The sequence below is a fragment of the Penicillium manginii genome (assembly GCF_028828005.1).
Source record: "Penicillium manginii strain IBT 31320 chromosome Unknown utg000005l:1.0-5665137.0:1.0-5668048.0, whole genome shotgun sequence".
Taxonomy (NCBI): domain Eukaryota; kingdom Fungi; phylum Ascomycota; class Eurotiomycetes; order Eurotiales; family Aspergillaceae; genus Penicillium; species Penicillium manginii.
The window spans coordinates 3,422,436-3,439,116 of NW_026643106.1; the positions used below are offsets into that span (position 1 = coordinate 3,422,436).

General features: G+C 53.6%; 4 protein-coding genes across 4 annotated transcripts; all 4 read left to right on the plus strand.

Moving 5' to 3' along the window:
* Positions 1-124: 124 nt before the first annotated feature.
* On the plus strand, positions 125-5,413 carry N7533_007658 (uncharacterized protein; the record flags this gene model as incomplete). The annotated part of the gene is made up of 1 exon (XM_057104308.1): positions 125-5,413. One exon carries the CDS (start codon positions 125-127, stop codon positions 5,411-5,413), a length of 5,289 nt encoding a protein of 1,762 aa, XP_056959265.1.
* A 102-nt stretch (positions 5,414-5,515) lies between these two features.
* On the plus strand, positions 5,516-10,443 carry N7533_007659 (uncharacterized protein; the record flags this gene model as incomplete). Its single annotated transcript, XM_057104309.1, has 2 exons — positions 5,516-6,083; positions 6,140-10,443. The coding sequence occupies 2 exons, from the start codon at positions 5,516-5,518 to the stop codon at positions 10,441-10,443; spliced, it is 4,872 nt and encodes a 1,623-aa protein (XP_056959266.1).
* Positions 10,444-10,524: 81 nt separating this feature from the next.
* Positions 10,525-12,003, plus strand: N7533_007660 (uncharacterized protein; the record flags this gene model as incomplete). Its single annotated transcript, XM_057104310.1, has 1 exon — positions 10,525-12,003. The coding sequence occupies one exon, from the start codon at positions 10,525-10,527 to the stop codon at positions 12,001-12,003; it is 1,479 nt and encodes a 492-aa protein (XP_056959267.1).
* Positions 12,004-12,924: 921 nt separating this feature from the next.
* On the plus strand, positions 12,925-16,006 carry N7533_007661 (magnesium transporter CorA family protein; the record flags this gene model as incomplete). The annotated part of the gene is made up of 4 exons (XM_057104311.1): positions 12,925-13,421; positions 13,507-15,534; positions 15,586-15,830; positions 15,936-16,006. Coding segments are annotated over 4 exons (2,841 nt in total), but the record flags the coding sequence as incomplete, so codon positions are not given.
* Between the last annotated feature and the right edge of the window lie 675 nt (positions 16,007-16,681).

A 16,681-nucleotide genomic window follows, 5' to 3' on the forward strand; every position in this document is an offset into this window, starting at 1 on the left:
AAAACTCAAAAAACAACGAATATTATGCTAAGCATTTCTTTTGGTATTATTCCATGTGCAGGACGGAAAGCTTTCCGATTTTAATGACGCCCGCGACGACTCTTTTTTAGGGGAGCGCCCCGAAATGCCAGCCGCCGCTGAGCGCGATGAACGTGGTGCTTCGGGGCTTGAATCGTTTGCAAAGGGAGCAGCCCTCTCAGCAGCTGGTCTAGCGCTGGGTGATACCCTCTTGCACCAACGACCTCGCAGCCGCTCGACATCCCCTCCAGCCGCAGACAAAACCGCCCTCGACTTGGCCCCGAAGTCCCAGAGTAGACCCTCCTCCCCAGAAGCCACGCGAAATGCAGCAGCAGGAGACGACATCACTCGAGGCCGCAGCCACTCCACTGCACGATCCATTACCGAGTCGCCCACAGCAGTGCCCCTGCACTTCCGTCGTCCACCGCTATCCCCGGGCCTCTCGCGTGCCGTGCCAGTCGCAGTCCCAACGACAGAATCACCGCCCCCAGCCGCACCCTCACCAGGATCGCCCACACAGCGCCATCGCCGCCTAAACTCCGTCGAATTCCGCAACTCGCGTGAGATCCGTCCTCTATGGCTCGTCGAGCGCCACGGCTCAAGTAAAGCCGAACCAGAAGTAGACGAGGCCCTCCCCTCCCTCCCCTCCAGCAAAACTACATCCCGCGCCCCATCCGTCGAAGACCTCCGCGCCCTGAACGAGGACGATGGCGTCCGCAGCTGGGAAAATGTCGACCTGAGCCACGCCATTATGGAGAATCGTCGACCTGGTCTGACCATCTCCACTGACCACGAGCAGCATGGCCGAGGAGACGTAGATACGGAGCGAGACCTCGACGTGCTTGATTCCCAGCAGGCAACGCCGACGGCGGAGGATTTCGTGCACGGTACTGACTCGGCGAAGAAGGAGAAATTGAAGTATGAATTCCATTCTCCGTCGGAATTGTTGCAGGATCCCAGTTCGTTTCCGGAGATCTCTTCGCCGACGGAAAAATTGCCGTCGGCTGAGGGCTCGATGGTTGGTGGTAGGGGTGATGATGAGGCTGTCGATGCTGGTGAGAAATCTCGTGATCTTGGTCTCGATCAACATCGTGTTGATGGGGATGTGGATGATCACGACCTTGGAGAACCGGGTACTGCTGTTGAGGAACATGGCCCTCAAATATTCGGTCCTGAAGAGACTGCCGTGGAAAGCGTGGCTAAAGATATCGTTCCTGAGGCTGCGGAGCTAGAGCAACCCGTCGACCCAGTTCAGGAGCAACCTGCTGCTACAGAGGAGTCGGTTGCAGAGGAGCCAGTGACTGCGTCTTCTTCGAAGAAGAAAAAGAAGAAGAATAAGAAGGGGAAGAAGGATCAGGCGAGTGATAGTGTTGATTTGCCTTCTGAGTCTGTTCCGGTTGTTGAGGGACAGGATCCTGTTCTTGAGGCTGAGGATCAATCTCGTTCTGTTGAGCATGAAGAGGCTCCTGCTCCTGTTGAAGAGGTTGCTGCTCCTGTCGAAGAGATTTCCTTTTCCGCGCCTGTCGAAGAAGTCTCTGCCCCTGTTGAGGAGACTTTTGCTCCTGCCATACCCAAGCCAGAGGCTGAGCCAGTTGAGGTCTCTAGGGAAATTGAGGCTGAGCCTGTTCCCACAATCACTGAGCCTGTTGACTCCGCTGCCACTGAGTCTACACGAGAGATCGATATCTCTTCTGTCAAGCCCGCGGAGGCTGTCCTCGAAGAGCCCGTCGTTGAGGCTGAGCCCGAGCCTGAAGTCCCCATGACCGCGGCACAAAAGAAGAAGGCCAAGAAGGACAAGAAAAAGAAGGCAAAGGGTGGCTCCATTGCAGAGCAGGCAGAAGCTACAGTCCCGGATATTGCTCCTGAACAATCTCCTGAGCAGGCCCAAGACCAAAAGGAACCCATTCTTGAACCTGTCCCGGAGTCTGCCCCCGCTATTGAGACCGAGTCTACGGAGAAGGAAATCCCTCAAGATATCAACATCCCTGAGACTCCAGCTGCCGCCGAAGAAATACCCTCTGACACCCAAGAGACTCGTGAAATTGTCGAATCTGCTGAATTGGCTATTACTGAGAGCCTTGGGCACGATGTTCCCAGTGTCACTGAGCAGCCGGAGCCAGCCGCGGAGGATGCCGAGAAGTCTACTGAAGGTCCTTTGTCTGAAACTCGTGAACTCGAAGAGTCGGAGCCCGTGTTCTCCGAGGCACAAGAATCAACCACGCCCGAGCAAAATATCGATACTGCTTCAGTTCCCGTTGAGTCGACAGACAAGACTGCCGAATCAGATGAAGACATGTTCCACGAGACTGTCCAGGAGCAGCCTGACGTTCCCGCGGAGATCAAGGATATTCCCTTCGACCAGCCAATTGAAGAGCAGCCCACAGTTTCAGCAGAGCAACCCGAGGAGTCTAAGCCCGAAGAAGCAGTGGAAGAAGCAGGGTCAAAGAAGAAGAATAAAAAGAAGAAGAAGAAGAACAAGTCTGCTGCTGAAGAGACGGATGTTCCTTCTGAATCTAAGCCTGCTGATCCCGCTGAACAGGAGCAGATTGCTGAAGATGTCAAGCCTGAGCAACCTGCTTCCGGTGAACTTCATGATTCCCAGGACGTTGCAGCTGGTGTTGATGTACAACCTGAGCTTGAACCTGAACAGCTTAGCAAGGAAATTATTGAGCCTTCTTTGGAGGAGTCTCCTGCTGTTCAGGAGCCCGAATCTGTCCCTGCTGATGTCGAGCCCACTCCTGAGTCCATCGATCCTGCTGGACCTACTTTCGAATCTATTTCGCCTGCCGCCGAGCCTATCGAAACTGTTCCTGAGCCAACTGAGGTTGTCTCAGAGCCTCAGCCCACTGAGGAGACTCGCGAACTTCCAGCCGAGCCTGCTTCTGAAATTGCTCCTGACGCTGAAGCTGAGGCTGAGGGTGAATCTGAAGTTCCTATGACCGCTGCGCAGAAGAAGAAGGCCAAGAAAGACAAGAAAAAGAAGGCCAAGCAGAGTGTTTCTTCTATTCCCGAGGAAGAGAAACCTGCTGATGCCCAGCCTGAGTCTCAACCAGCCGAGTCTGAGCCTGTTCAATCCACAGAACCCCTTGAGCCTGCGGAGTCTTCTGAGCCTGTCGAGTCTGTTCTGCCAGTTGAATCTACCCAGCCAGTCGAAGCAACTCCGATTGTGCAGGATTCCCCTCCTGTTGAAGCTTCAACCGAAGACATTGCCAAAGAAATCGATGTTGCCCCTGACGCAGTTGTAGAGGAACTCGCAGCTGCTGAAGAAACACAACGCGATTTGGTCGAGCCGGAGCAGCCAAAGGAAATCGAACAGGAAGTCTCTGCCCCTGCCGAGAAGACCAATGTTGACGTTCTTGGTGATGTTGGGGATGCTGAACCCGCCCAAGAGCAGCCCGTTGAGCAAGAACCCTCTGGCGCGCTTGAGGTGGAGGTCCCTATGACAGCAGCTGAAAGGAAAAAGGCCAAGAAGGCAAAGAAGAAGCAGCAGAAAGAACAAGAAAACATTGAGGTGGTCGCCGACGACGCACAAGCCGCTGAGACTGTGCCTGCTCCTGAGCCTGAGGCTGAAGCAGCCAAGGAAGCAGAGGCCGCCACCGACGCTGAAATTCCTGCCGCCGAAGACTTTGCCATACCCGCTGCTGCTGTCGAGGCCGAGGAGACTAGCAGAGATATCCAGCCCGAAACCGAAACTCCCGCTGAGGGGACCGTTGCTGATACTCCTGCCCCCTCTGAAGATGCCCCAGCCTTCGTTGAAACTCAGGAGGAAGAGAAGAAAGACGAGACTCTTCAAACCGATCTACCTAAGGAAGATGACTCCGTCAATGTTTCCGCCGAGCCGCTTCCCGAAGTCCTAGAGACAAAGGCAGAGGCACCCGAAGAAGAGGCTCAAGCCCCTACAACTGAAGCTGAGCCCGAAGTGCCTTTGACAGCTGCCCAAAAGAAGAAGGCCAAGAAGGACAAGAAAAAGAAGCGTCAGTCTGTGGTTGAAGAGGAATCTGTACCTGAGACAGATCCTACTCCTGCCGAAAAGGAGACCGAGCCAACCACAGAAGCACCCGACGAGGATGTCCCTGTCACTTCTGAAGAGATCGCGCCTGAAGCTGTCGCAGAATCAACTGAGCAACAAGTTGAAGCTCCTATCGAGCCTCCTGCGGATGATGCTGCTCCTGCCAGTGATCCTGTCCTTGAAGACGCAACTGCAGATCCTACAGTGACCGATTTCGCCAGCCCGGATGTTCCTACCGAAAAAATACCTGTCTTGGAGAAGTCTCTTGATGATAGACCCCAGGATGAACAGGCTATCGCCGAGCCTTCTCCTGAAGAGACTCCTAAGGCCGAGGAAAATGTTTCGGAGGAACCACCTGTCGAGAGTGCCCCTGTTGAGGACTCTGAGCAGGCTTCTTCTAAATCAAAGAAAAAGAAGAAGAAGAATAAGAAGAATCAGTCTGTTTCTGGAGATGCCACGCCTGATGTTCAGCCTGAGCCTGTTAAGGAGGAGTCTGCTGAGCCTACTGTTGAGCCCACTGCTGAGCCCACTGCTGAGCCCACTGCTGAGCCCACTGCTGAGCCCACTGCTGAGCCCACTGCTGAAACTTCCTCTGAATCTGTCATCGAGCCTGCTTCTGAGCCCATTGGTGAAGCTTCTAACCTTGAGCCTGTTGCCGTCGACTCCATTGTGCCCGAAGAACAAATCGAAGTGTCTGAGCCACCTGTGTTGAGTGAAATTGTGGAAGTTCCCCCCGCAACTGAAGATGAACCCAACACGGAAGAGCCCGCTCGTGATGAGGCTCCCAAAGATTCTCCTATTGCCGAGCAAGAAAGCGCCGAGGCTGAGCCAGAGGTCCCCATGACTGCAGCACAAAAGAAGAAGGCGAAGAAAGACAAAAAGAAGAACCGCAAGTCTGTGGCCTTTGACGAGTCACCGGCTTCCCCATCCGAGGCCCTAGCAGAAGAGACTTCCCCTGCCCCTCCTGCAGATGTGGAATCCAGCAATGCACCTGCCGACGATGGTGCAAGCCAAGATGTCACCCAGCCATCTTCGGATTCTCTACTTGCCGATGTTCCAGCAGACAGGGATATCCCGAGCCCCGAGGAGCCAGCTGTCGATCAACCTGAAGTTACCCAGGAGATCTCTGAGCCCGTGGTCGAGAACGCTGAGAACACAGAGATAGTTGCACCGGAGCCGCCTCTGGAGACTTCCGAAGATCCATCGACCACTGTCCAAACCGACGGCCAATCTGAGCCATCGCCAGAAAGCCAAGTCCCTTCCGATGACAAGCCCGCTGAAAGCGAAGAGCCGGCTAAGCCAATTGCTGATGCTACATTGACTGCCGCCGAGCGTCGCAAGCTTAAGAAGAAGGAGAAAAAAAGAAGGGCAAGTCGGTCGACTTGACTGAAGAAGAACCTTCAACTCCTTCCACTCCCGTCGAGGCAACCCAAGAGCCCGAGGCCACTGTTGAATCTCAGACAGAAGCTCCCAAGGACATCGATCTAGATGCTCCCCAAGAAGAGCAGGCTTCTGTCGCCGCCCCTGAGAATGTGGAAGCACCAAAGGTCGAGAAACCAGAGAGAAAACGAACTGGAGGATAAAGCTGATGCCCCTACGACAACACAGCCCGAGGAGCCTGAAACGACAATTGCCGAAACCGAGAAGCCAACCAACGAGGAGGCTGCACCTCCTATCGAGGAACCCACCGAGCCAGAGGTCACCCCTTCAACAGAGGCACCAGCACAGCCAGACTTCGCTTCTCCCGAAATCGAGGCTGGCATGTCAGCCAAGGAGAAGCGCAAAGCAAAGAAGGATAAGAAGAAGCGCCAGTCCAAGAACCTCGAAGTCGACAACGCCACGACCGATGATACCGCCGTCCCCGCCGATGACAAAACCGTCCCTCCCGAGGACACATGGGATTCTTCTATACCCGTGACGGCAACCTCGCCTGCGGAGCATGACGGTAAAGACCATCAGTCCCACGACATAGAAACGCCCGACGCCCCGGCAAATGATTTAGCTCCGACTGATGAATTCGTGTTTACGCAGGTAGAGCAGCCAGAGATAGAGAGTCGTTCGTCAGATTATCCTCCCCAGCCCGTGCTTGAGCGTTCGATGAGTTTTAGCGAGTCGGCGGAGCGAGATGTGCAGCAAGAGGGGAGGCTCCAGCCACCGAAGACGCCGAGGCATCGAATGTGGCCGAAGACCAAGTTATTGATGAAGTGGAGAAGGAGGATACAGAGAAGCAGGATCAGGTTGTTGATGAAATTGTTGCTGATATTGTGCCTGTGGAAGAGGAGACTACAGCAGAGGAGGTTGTTGAGCCTGTGATCGTGGAAGAAGAGTCCACGACAAAGGAGGAAGATGTTACTGAAAAGGCTATCGTCGAGGAACCTCCTGTCAAGGAGTCTACTGAGACCGCGCCGGAAGCCAGTGCCCCCGCCGAACAAGAGCTGCCTGTAGAGGAACCTCTCCAGCCAGCATTGTCCAAGAAAGATAAGAAAAAGAATAAAAAGAAGAAGAAGCAGCAGCAGGGGGAGGTGGAAAGTGAAGAAACCCCTGTTGCAGAGCCCGAGAAAGTGCTCGAAGAGAAGACCGAACACACGGAAGCCGAGCCCGCCATCGTCGAAGAAACCCAGGACAAGTCGATCCCTGAGCCTGAGGTCGAACCAATTACAGAGCAGGAGGAGTCTATGGCCGTGGAAGAGCCTGCGCAGTCGACAGAAGAAGTGGTTGAGCCTTCTGCACCTCAGCCACTCCAAGAGGTGGAATCTCCCACGGAGGTCAAACCAGCTGAAGAAGAGCCTGCTCCTGCTCCTGAGCCTGAGGCGGTGGAAGAAACACCAATGCCAAAGAAAATGAGCAAGAAAGAGAAGAAGAAGGCTGCCGCCGCTGCTGCTGCTGCCGCCGCCGCAGAGGAGGAAAAGACCGCGGAGGAAGTCTTGCCCGAGGCAGTTGAAGAGCCTGCTGCTATTACGCAAGATATCGATGTTCCCGCCACTACTCAACAAGAAGAACAATCCCCTCTCGATACGATTAAGCCTGAGTCCCAGCCTTCCGACTTAACCGCTGATGTGCCAAAGGATATCGACGAGCCTCTGGTCGAGGAACGGCCGCCTGCTATCGAAGAAGCTGGCGAAGAGCAGCCTGCTACTGAGGTGTCCTCCACCGAGACTAACACTGAGGAGCCCGAACCTGCCCTTGATTCGACCATGGACGATGCGGTCGATGCTCCCTCCACAAATCTTCCTGTTGACGAGACGCCTGTCGAAGAGACTCCTGTCGAACAGACCCCGGTTGAAGAGACACCTGTTGGAGAGACTCCGGTTGAAGAGACTCCGGTTAAAGAGACTCTTGTTGAAGAGACTCCCGTTCAAGAGACTCCCGTTGAAGAGACTCCCAGTGGAGAAACTCCTATCGAACCGGTAGTGGAGCCTGAGACAGAGTGGCCAACAGCAACGAAGAAAATGAGCAAGAAGGAGAAGAAGAAGGCTGCTGCTGCTGCCGCTGCCGCCGCCGCCGCCCTTGAAAGTGAACAGTCTGTCGAGCCCAAGCCAGAGCCCACCGTGGATGAACCATCCGCGCCCTCTGAAGAAGCACTCGATGTTTCAAGAGAAGTGACCGCTCTGGAAGACAATCAACCCGAAGTTGAGCAGCAGGTTGAATCCCCATCAGTGGAGTCGACCGAAAAGGAAGTCATCGAGCCGCCGACACAGGAGACAGATGAGACTGCCGAACCAATTGTCGAAGAGCCTGAGCAGCCTGAAGCACAAGCCAATACTTCCGAGAAGGAAGTACAGTCTGAGCTTGCAATAGAAGAACCATCCGCTGAACCTATCACTCGCAAGTTGTCAAAGAAGGACAAGAAGAAGGCCAAGAAGCTGGCAAAGGCAGAGCCTTCCGATTTGGCTGCCACTCCCACTGAGGAGCTCCCAAAGGAAGATGCACCCGCAGGTGCTGTTAATGAAGATGTCTCCGCAAACTTTGCAGAGACTAGCATCGAAATGGCTCCCGAGGTCGTTCCAGACTCAGAGCTTGTCCGCGAGCTACAGATTGCGGTGACACCTGAGGTCCAACCCGAGCAACATGACATCCCCGCTGCCATTGAGCCAGAGAACCTAGAGGTCTCCGAGCAAGCCGAAGATAAGGATGAAGAACTTCCTGTCGAGCAAATTGATGAAACTACGATCCATCAAACCCCTTCTCCCGAAGAGCAAGAACAGAAAAAAGAGGAGGAAGAGACCAAGTTCCAAAGCCAGGCTCTTGAGAAGGCAGCAGACCTCGAAGTGGCTGGGCTCGAAGACCGACTACCAGAGCCAGAATCCGCCGCTCCTCTTTCTAAGAAGCTCTCCAAAAAGGAAAAGCGCAAGTCCAAGAAGAATGAAGCAGTCGAAGAACCGGTTGAAGAAAGCCAAGAGCAATCTATCTCAGAGGTACCCTTTACCGAGTCGAAAGAAGAAGAATTGCCTACAACTATGCCTACGCCTTTACCCGAAGTCGAGCCTACAGTTGAGCCGGAGCCGGAGCTTCAAAATGAACCACAACTTGAATCCGAGTCAACGAGGGAGATCCAGTCTGAGCCAGAGGTGTCCAAGGAGATCGAGCCTGCAATCGAAACTCCTGCTGCTGAGACAGAGACTGCCGCAGAGGCCACCCTAGTCGAGTCAGTCGAGCCAGTCACAGAAACACCACTCTCAAGCAAGGCTTCAAAGAAGAAATCAAAGAAGGCCAAGAAAGCAGCCCAAGCGTTAGAGGAAGCATCTCCCGTCAAGATCACCGAAGAATATTCTGCCGCCACTCCAGCCCAGGAAGAATCTAGCCGCGACCTTGAGCTTTCCGAATCGACTCCTCAAGAGAAGAAACCCGGTGATGACGAATTCCCCACGATCGAGTGGGAACATGGCCACTCTCCCAAGCCCGAGACATTCGAGGCACAGTCACCCGAGTTCCACGTCAAGATCCCTGAACCGGTCCCCCAGACTATCGAGGAGTATGATGAGTCTGCAATCCCTGTCGCTCTGCAAGAGGCCAAGGAGCAGTCCCAAGAGGCGACCGAGGAAGAAGCCTGGGCTGCCCCATTGAGCAAAAAGGACAAGAAAAAAGCTAAGAAAAACAAGAGAAAGTCCGAACAAGCAAGCCTTGCTGAGCCTGAGGCGGAAGAGCCCCTGCACAAGAGAGTCGAACTGGCAACTGAATTCCCCGAGCCACCGCTTGACACTGTGATCTCCAAAGAGATCGAAACGCAACCACCTGCGAGAACTACGACTCCCGGTGGCTCCAAGATTGCTAATCTCTTTCCTGGCCTCGAGCGAGGCGGGTTTAAACGATCGGCTCTGGACAACAAGACCCCGTCGCTAAAAGATAGTGCTGAGGAAGAGACTGAAGTGGACATGGAAGCGAATCGCGATATCGTGATCCCCGTCTCGGAAGCACCCCAAGCGACCCTCGAATCCAGAGAGATTACTGAGAGCAGTCGTGAACTGCCCATTCCCGATGAAAAAGCACTGGTCGAAGAGCCAGAGCCAGAGCCAGAGCTTCCAGTTCACGATGAGCGGCCCATGCAGTCTGCCTCTAAGGAGCGATCCTCACTGTTATTCGACTCGTCTCCATCTACACGTACGGAGGATGCATCTACACCCCGGCGTCTATTGCCATCTCAGATGGAAGTCCCCGATCTATCCCCTTCCCCCTCTGGATTACGCCGAACACCCTCAGTGATCCACGGGCGTCATCAGCAAACGCCACGAACATGGACCCTTGACGAGGAGTCTATCCCAGCTACCAGTGGCCCATCACCACCTCGTTCCCTCTTTGGAGGACCTTTTGGAGATCATGATACTCTATCGCGACCCCGGACTCCGCTCGATCCCATTGCGGAGCAAGAACCAGCGGATTGGGGGAAAGCGACCATGGCTCGCTCCGGGACGCCCCGTCTGGAGATCAAACCCGAGCATGTTCTTCCACGACCAGTGACTCCAGTGAGAAAATTCACTGACAATGCGATCGCACGCGAGAGGTGGCCCACGCCTGAAAATGAAGAGAAAATTCGCAGTCAGGACAGCCTTAAGAGTGGAAGTGGATCAGGATCAGGATCAGGCCTGTCACCATTAAAAACTCCGGAGCAGGGGATGCCAGTGCTCAAACCCAGTGGTAGCAAGGGGAAGCTTCGTCGCATGAATCGTAGCACGAGCAGCGATCTGCGGGCGGCTAGTCGGGCTTTAGACGAGGACGAGGACGAGTCAGAGTCTCAGCTGCAGTCCCAGCCCCAGTCATCCCAGCCTCCACCCAATCTCGATCTCGATCAACTTCCTTCTTCTTCATCCTACGACCCCGTCAATGACAAGGGCAAACGCCCCCTGCGAAACATGGATGTCTATGTAAGTTTTGGACTCTCACCCATTGTTTATGCAAATATTCCTTTGTTTGTTTACTGACTTGTGTAGGAGGGTTGGGGTGAAACACCCAGCTCCCCGCGGTCGCCCAGCCGACCGCCTAGCGTCCGTCGTCGCCGCAGCATGCAACACCTCCAGGACATGGAAACCCGTCTCGACCAACTTATCTCCGAGAATCGTTTACTCATTGCCTCTCGCGATGAAGCCGAAGATAAATTGCGCAATGCCAGCGTCTCTCGTCGCAAGAGCGACCGTGCCCTCAACATTAGCGGCGCCGACCTAAGGGATCGCGAAGCCGAGGTGGAACAACTCAAGAACTCGGTGGATTGGCTTCAGAAGGAGATGAGTCGCGTCACTCAGGAGAATGAGGGACTCGCTGCTTCCAATGCCGCCCTCGCTGCCGCCCACGCCGCCGAAGTCACTACCGTCCGCGAGTCATCCACGCGCGAATTGGATGACTTGCGATCGCAACACAATGCCCTTTCGTCCGAGATGAACGATCGAGTCCAACAAGAAATCGAGTCGGCCCTCGCTCAGAAAGATGCTGAGTTGCGACGTCTGCGAGAAGAGCTGGAAGAAGCTCGTGACAAAGTGAAGGAGCTGCAACAGCAGATCGCATCGTCAGTTAATGACAACGCCCTCGTCTTCCGCGACGAGGAGTACTTTGACGCTGCGTGCCAAAAGCTCTGCGGTCATGTGCAGCAGTGGGTGTTGCGCTTCTCCAAGCACTCTGATCACCGTCGCTGCCGCCGCCTGGTCGACATCTCCGATGAGAAGATTGCCGACCGGTTCGAAAATGCTTTCCTCGATGGTTCTGACGCCGATGCGTACCTGTCCGACCGTGTCCGTCGTCGCGATGTCTTCATGTCAGTGGTCATGACCATGGTCTGGGAGTACATCTTCACTCGCTACCTCTTCGGCATGGACCGTGAACAGCGTCAAAAACTCAAGTCTCTCGAAAAACAATTGGGCGAGGTTGGTCCACGACGCGCAGTTCATCGCTGGCGCGCCACCACCTTGACCCTTCTGTCACGGCGACCAGCCTTCGCCACACAGCGCCAGAGCGACACTGAAGCGGTCGCACTTGAGATCTTTGGCACTCTGTCGCGAATCCTTCCTCCGCCTTCTCAAAACGAGGCGCAACTCCTCGACTCCCTCCGCAAGGTCCTCCGTGTCGCCGTCAACCTCTCCCTGGAGATGCGCACCCAATTGGCAGAGTTCATCATGCTGCCCCCTCTCCAGCCAGAATATGACACTAATGGCGACCTTGCCCGTCAAGTCTTCTTCAACGCTGCGTTGATGAATGAGCGCAGCGGCGAAACCACCTCCAACGACGAACTCGAATCCTCCCAGGCTGTCGTCCGCATCGTGCTCTTCCCTCTTGTCGTCAAAAAGGGCAACGATGTCGGCGAAGGCGAGGAGGAAGTCGTCGTCTGCCCTGCTCAAGTTCTTATCGCTCGCCCCGGCAAAGACAAGAGAGTGTCTCGGATGATGAGTGGTGATCGCATGTCATTTGATGCATCCCGCTCCGTCCATAGTGTGGCACCATCCATGGCACCCTCGATGGCCCCGTCTACGATGGACATGAGCAATGTGATTTGAGGCGTCACACTCTTATCATGATTGCTCCTGCTCTGATCTGCAGCTATGTGGGCCATTGTCTTTCCATTTCTTCTTCTTCTTTTCTGCTTTTGGTGAACATGGCGGTTTTCTGGCGTCTGGCCTGTGGTCTCGGATATTCCCTCGCGCTGACGACCGATTGGAGTTGATATGTTTGCTTTGATTTGATTTGATTTCGTTGTTTATTTTGTTTTATTTCCTCTTTTTTTATAACGGCCGCTGCACATGTATTTACTATCTTTGATGTCTGATGATTCACGACTTGTACTCTGGCATGCCATGTAATAGAACCTTTACATATTCTCAATATTCCAGATACTAAGTAGATACCCAAGTAAAGATAATTTAGATATAATCCGTCCATGGATGAATGTAAATACGTATTTCTGCTAACAGTTTAGTACCAAAATGTGTTCAGGGTTCATGGCTGACCTCATCGTCTCCTTTGGGAAATCGACTTTTGGTTCTCCAACTTCGAACCTTTGGCCCTTTGGCCCTTTCTCCCCTCATCAAACTCTGCCCTACAGTGCACAGCATCTGCCTGTAAGGAGTTTCGGGATTGACTCTATCTGTGCCCTTTTTCGATTACGCACTGACACACTCTTATCGAGATTTCCACATTCTTGGAATTCCCTGATGTTCGTCTTGGTTTCGCCACACGCGTCATCCGCAGCGGCAGCTCCAGCTCCAGCTCCAACGCCAACTCCGATTCGAGGCTGATCTCCCTCTGGAACATGCCGGATGCTGTTCCCCGATCCCAAAGACACTGTTGAATCCTTCCCCGTTCCCACTGTACGGGTAGACCCTTTTCATCCGATTATTTTCTACTGCACATCGGCTAGTGCCGCAGATGATACCCGTGCTTGTGTCAAAACCACCATCGCCCTGCACCCTTTTCCTTAGTGTATAATTTCCGCAGCAATGGACCCCCCCCCACTGACCCCAACACCTGGCATCGAGGCCCTGCGACAGCCCACTTCGCCTTCCTCCTCAACAGCTAGTCCGCGAAAACGCCCTCAGCGCACCGATTATCCACTTCACCCCGACACGAAACCTGGGAACGGTCCAATGGGCGGTCGCGTTCAAGACCGGAGACCTGCTACGACATCGGAGACCCAGACCCGCTTCGAAGCGGCCCCCGCGCCTGATAACGAGCCTGGCAAATCTAAGTCTGCGAAACGCAAGAAGAATCGCAATCGCAAACGTCGCAATCGCCAGGAGTCATTCCTCACTCCCGCCAAAGAAGAAATCCACCGGCCTGCCTCCGGCTCGGGGACCGGCGGTGTGAGAGATTCAATGGAAGGCGAGAGGCCAACTTCCAAGGATACCTCGTCGTTTTTCAAATTGGGCAGGAACCTGAGTAATACTAGTCTCGAGAGCGATGCTCTCCTTGACCACCGGTACGTGGATTTCGTGGATGCTTGGTTGGGATGGAAATCTCCGAGATCTTGGGCGTTCTTTCTAACTTCTTGCGTAATTGAACAGGCACCAGCCCATGATGCGACCTCGTCGCGATAGCCGAGTCGGTTCAACATTTCGACCTAGCTCGCTGCTTTCCAGCGGGTTCCGAGGACCTGATGCTCGCTCGCGCAATACACCTGGTGGAGGACGCAATCAGCAATATCAAGACGGAGATAGCGACGGAGACGAGGCGAATGATCGAACACCGTTGATCCGTGGCTCGTCAGGACATGCCTCTGCAACAACTCGCTATGGAGCAGACTCGAGGACAAGCCCGTTTTCGTCTCGTCCACGACGACCATCTGTACAGACTGCATCCTCAGGAATCTCCCCAGGAAGTCACCCAAGCCCGATATACTCGCCAGACGCAGACCGGGACTATGATGTCAACAACCCACCCTCCATCCCCGGGTCACCGAAATTGGGCCCGGATATGAACTACGACGATGCTCTGATGACCGGTGCAGAATTCGATTTTGCTTTGGCTCGAACAACAGAGCTTCGGAGAGGGTCGTCGGGTCCATTGAGTGATAGCTTAATTAATATTGAAGGGGGTCCTCCGCCGAACCATTCTGCGCCGTCGTCTCCTCAGTCTGGGTTCTTCTCACCTCAGGATTTGCGCCGGCGCCGTACAGTTGCGTTGCCGGTTGAGGAGGACGTTTGCTTTCCCAACGAGAATATATCCGAGCTGGGGGACGAGGGTTCGCGCATACACCGTGATGAACTTGTTGAACGCCGACGACGCAGGCATCGACGGTGGCCCGATCTCTCTGTGTTGGAAGAATGGAGTCGCGAGGAGAAGGAGGATCGTAGTGGTGATCTTCGTGTCAAGAAGATCAGTGAACCCATGCTTATTGAAGGCCGTCTTCGCCCGCAGTATAAGTCATGGCGACGCGAAGAAGAAGAGGCTCCGTACCGATTCACCTACTTCAACGAGGAATTCCCAAGCACCATCCACGCTCAAACAATCTCGGAATTGGTGCAGCCCGGAAGTAGCTTCAGAGAGCTTTTCATCCCCGACCCTCCTGAATTGGAGGATTCTTCCGATGATTCCGATTTCGAAGATCACTCTGGCCAAGAGCCTAGTTACTGCGTCCCTGATGGACTTCGGGGTCAGAGCTCTCAGAACGACCTCAAAGCTCAACATCCAGATCCACGAAGTGGTACAGCCACACCTATATTACATACTACAACCAAGAATGGCCAGGATTTCGTTCAAGCGTCAGCAACAACCAATGGCTCTAGAGGTCAGTCTCGCCTGTCAGTCATCAGCGAAGGACACCCAGATTCCCACCGAGAGCTTTCGCCCGCCCACTCAAATCTTGCACCCAAGCCCAAAAGATTCGGCCCTCGGCCGACCTTCTGGCTAGATGTTCTCTCGCCAACAGACGCCGAGATGCGCGTAATCGCCAAAACCTTTGGCATCCACGCGTTAACAGCGGAGGATATCATGATGCAAGAAGCGCGTGAGAAAGTAGAACTGTTCCGCAGTTACTACTTTGTCAACTACCGGACCTTCGAACAAGACACAAACAGCGAAGACTACCTGGAACCCGTGAACATGTACGTGGTAGTATTTCGGGAAGGCGTAATCTCGTTCCATTTCTCGCAAACTCCGCATCCAGCCAACGTGCGACGACGCATCCGCCAACTAATGGACTACCTGATTCTGAGCTCGGACTGGATTTCCTACGCCCTGATCGATGACATTACCGACGTATTCGGACCTCTCATCCAGGCCATCGAGGATGAAGTCGATGACATCGACGAGATGATTATGCAGATGCACTCGTCCAGTAAAGACGGTTCATCTAATGGAAGCCTGCAACCATCGTTTGCGCCGGGCGAAATGCTGCGGCGAACAGGCGAGTGCCGGAAGAAGGTCATGGGACTATACCGCCTGCTCAGTAACAAGGCAGACGTCGTCAAGGGGTTCGCCAAGCGCTGTAATGAGCAGTGGGAGGTGGCGCCCAAGTCGGAGATTGGTCTATACCTGGGCGATATCCAAGATCACATCATGACCATGACAGGGAACTTGACGCACTACGAAACGTAAGTTGACTTCCAACCTTAATTTCAGGCTTTGCCCTTGTTCGGGTTTAGGTTGGTGGATGACAACCCGCTAATCATCTTTCCCTCTTCTAGACTTCTGTCTCGTGCGCATTCCAACTACTTAGCGCAGATCAATATCCTAATGAACGAACGTCAGGAGCAGACTGCCGATGTCTTGGGAAAGCTCACTGTGCTTGGTACCATCGTGCTCCCCATGAATATTATCTGTGGCATGTGGGGAATGAACGTCAAAGTGCCGGGTCAGGATATAGAGAGTCTTTCTTGGTTCTGGTCGAGTGAGTTTTTTTTCTTTCTTCCCCTTCCTTCCCTGTTTTGGTGCATCGCAGTGAAGATCCTTCCAGCAGCGCCGCCCGGTCTTCATGAACGCTAACACTTTCTAGTCACGGGTGGTTTGATATTTTTCGGCCTTGCGTCGTTCCTGATTGCCAAGCGAGTCTATAAAATTGTTTAGATTGGATGCCATGTGGCGTGTGTTTGGGTGACCCTCCCTCCCCCCCCCTTCCTCTCTCTGGATTAGATTGATACCCTTACTTTGCCTTGCTTTGGACCCTGGCTATTCCTTGGTTGTTTGTTACTTGTCACATCCAGGCTTTTGCTTCTCTACTATTCTTATTTCTTCTTCCTTTTTGTACCAAACCTTTTCCCTCTGGCTTCATATACGGTATGCTTTAGGCGATGGCGCTGAGGTTGGTTTATCATTTGGTTTTATTGTGATTGGACGATATACGGGTCGTGATTATACATGTTTGGGAGGCATGTTTGTTAATATTTCAATTCTATCTTGGGTGTATATACCACTCTAAGTAGGTTTAGGACTCCTGACGCTGCGCAGTTTGAGTTGGGTAGGAGACTATTCGATAATTGGAAGTTGCTTTTTCTGCATACAGTATGCACTGACTGGATAATCCATATGAAGTGTTAGTACGTAAGACTTCGTACTGGTAACCTAGGTAGTATACTTACATCTGGAGTACCACTACCACTATCTGATTTAAACAATCACCTTCTGGTATCTGTAGTATCTACCGTGTGAAACCGGGCTATTTGATGAGGTCATTGAGGCTTGTCATTAGAATACCACTGTATTGATGGCTTCCCGCCCCTTCAATATGGGAAATGTCCCCGT